This window comes from Montipora foliosa, chromosome 6 (assembly GCF_036669935.1).
Source record: "Montipora foliosa isolate CH-2021 chromosome 6, ASM3666993v2, whole genome shotgun sequence".
Lineage (NCBI taxonomy): Eukaryota > Metazoa > Cnidaria > Anthozoa > Scleractinia > Acroporidae > Montipora > Montipora foliosa.
The window spans coordinates 1,100,138-1,102,637 of NC_090874.1; the positions used below are offsets into that span (position 1 = coordinate 1,100,138).

General features: G+C 39.1%; 1 protein-coding gene across 1 annotated transcript in view; it reads left to right on the top strand.

The window, feature by feature from the left end:
• Positions 1-2,500, top strand: part of LOC138006201 (sushi, von Willebrand factor type A, EGF and pentraxin domain-containing protein 1-like) — a 6,880-nt gene that overhangs the window by 2,789 nt on the left and 1,591 nt on the right. Inside the window, exons 2-5 of the mRNA XM_068852375.1 lie at positions 1-14; positions 653-767; positions 1,145-1,267; positions 1,717-1,839. The exon at positions 1-14 is cut by the window's left edge and continues 283 nt beyond it. Of these exons, the coding sequence (XP_068708476.1) occupies positions 1-14; positions 653-767; positions 1,145-1,267; positions 1,717-1,839 (375 nt within the window). The remainder of the gene's footprint in view (positions 15-652; positions 768-1,144; positions 1,268-1,716; positions 1,840-2,500) is intronic.

A 2,500-nucleotide genomic window follows, 5' to 3' on the forward strand; every position in this document is an offset into this window, starting at 1 on the left:
ACTTTAGCATCGCGGTATGTCGAATGTATTGGACTTTTATGGCATACAGTGTGCTCTCTCTCTCTCTCTCTCTCTCTCTCTCTCTCTCTCTCTCTCTCTCTCTCTCTCTCTCTCTCTCTCTCTCTCTCTCTCTCTCTCTCTCTCTCTCTTTTTTCTAACACAATGACATTGATAAACCATAGAAATTTGATAGGATGTGACACGCAAGAAAACGACTGTTGGAAGTATCGCTAATCTAGACGTTAAAAAATAGGTACGCATTGCGTACGTGTGAGTAGTGTTACGAAGAGCGTTGCACACCACCTCCACCACCACCGTCACTGGTTGAGGCTGACGTCGTTTTTCGCCGAGATATAACAGCCTTAGTTTTTTTTTACAAAACCGAAAGGAATAAATTAAATATTGAAAGGCCAAGCGGTTATTAAGTGTCAATATGCCTTTTATTACCTTCGCTACCTTTGTAATATCACTTGTCAAATTAGTTCTTCAATTGGAAGACGAATAGAAGGTTTTTCTGCGTTAAAAAATACGTGGGAAGTCATTGCTTGGCCGTGCCTCTGACAAAGGCTTTATACAAACTCATAGGAATCGAGATTTAGCTTTACATTCCACCCAAATCTATATCAAATAAATCTGCTTCAATTCTTTATAGTCACCATGTAGCGCTTGGCCTTGTAAGAACAATGGAACATGTCTGCCATTGTACGAAGAGGACAGTTACAAGTGTGCCTGCAAAACGGGATTCAACGGACGAGACTGCGAAAACGGTAAGATCCATCTAACAATATAATCCTTACGAAATATTCTGTTCGTTGGTTTTAGCCAAGTATCTCCTAGAATAATTTGTGACTAATGCCAAAGAATGGGAAGGTACCATTTTAAAGTTGAATTGCCTGATATCTAGCCTCTAAGCCAAAAAAGGAAAAAAAATCATCTCATTTCTATCGTTCTCATAATCTTGTCCAAAACATAAAATTATAAAATATTTGGTAAGACCTGGTCCAAAAAGAAGGGTTATTAGTTGAAAATGTATCTATCAGATAATTGTATTAATCTGTGTCTAACGATTTCGTGGATAGTGCCTTATTGCCAATTGAAAGTAAAAGGTATTTTACTAATTATAATTTGTTGGATATGATCCCAGATATCGACGAGTGCTCAACAGGAAAACATAACTGCAGTCATGTCGCAGTGTGCAACAACACCAATGGTTCATATAATTGCACTTGTAAGGAGGGATATGTTGGAGACGGACGAAACTGCTCAGGCAAGAATATATACCATTCGGCTGCCCGATGCCGAATAACACCTCATTTTCACCTCAGAGCTAACAAATTCCAACATGTAAAAGGCACAGTACTCAGAGCTGACGAAAAGAAATGAAAGAAATTGGCGAGGATCTCCTCGTAAATGTTATATTTTTTTTTGGTTTCCACAATGTCTGTGACATTTTGTAATAATGTATAATACTATTATCATTGATAACTCAGTTAACAAACTACTCCACATGGGAATTTTCAAGGCCAAAGAAGTAATTGAAGCAAGTAAACTCAACAATTTTCTTAAGAAACCCAGCTGGTGGGGGGCAAAGTATTTGGTTCTTTTACAAAATCTGCGCCCGCCATGTGCAGCCAGCATGTTCCCTGTGGTCGAAATAAACTCCTCAAAAGTTTAATCTGCTCTCTTCTACTCAAACCATTATTCATTTGATTACAGATAAAAACGAGTGCACTTCAGGAGATGCAAATTGCAGCATCAACGCCATATGCAAAAATACTCAGGGCTCGTACAACTGCAAATGTAAACCAGGTTACACTGGAGACGGATATAACTGCACAGGTGAAGGGTATAGATTGGTGTAAATGTGCAGGTGTGAAAAGGGCTTTCTGCAGTGGAACCAATTAAAAATCAGAGGTTGTTATTCACGTGCTGACCAAAGAAAAAGCGACCACTCAGAACGAGAATGAGAGGGGAGAATTTTCCTCGTAAATGCTATTTTTTCGTTTCCACGATTTCTGCGACGTTTTGTAATAATGTATAATATTAATATTAAAAACTTAAGTGACAGCTGCTCCCTTGCCGGGGGATTTTCAGGGCCAACAAAAGAGTTTACGATGAAATTATACGTGAAATGGACCATTATGAACTGCGGATATGAAATCAAGTGAAGCTATGATCCTCGAGTTAAGAACACAATTTTTGCAATTGCGCAAAGAAGCCTGAAAAATTCAGGACTTCAACGGGGTTTGAACCCGCGACCACGCGATACCAGTGCGACGCTCTAACCAACTGAGCTATGAAGCCACTGACCTTGGGAGCTCTTTATTTGTGGGTTCCAATGTTCACGTGTGCAATGAATCAACTTCAGGCTTCATTGCGCAATTGCAAAAATTGCGTTCATAACTGCGAGGATCATAGCTTCACTTGATTTCTTATCCGCAGTTCATATATGATCCATTTCATATATCATTTTATCATTGACTTATTCTTCACGGGAAGA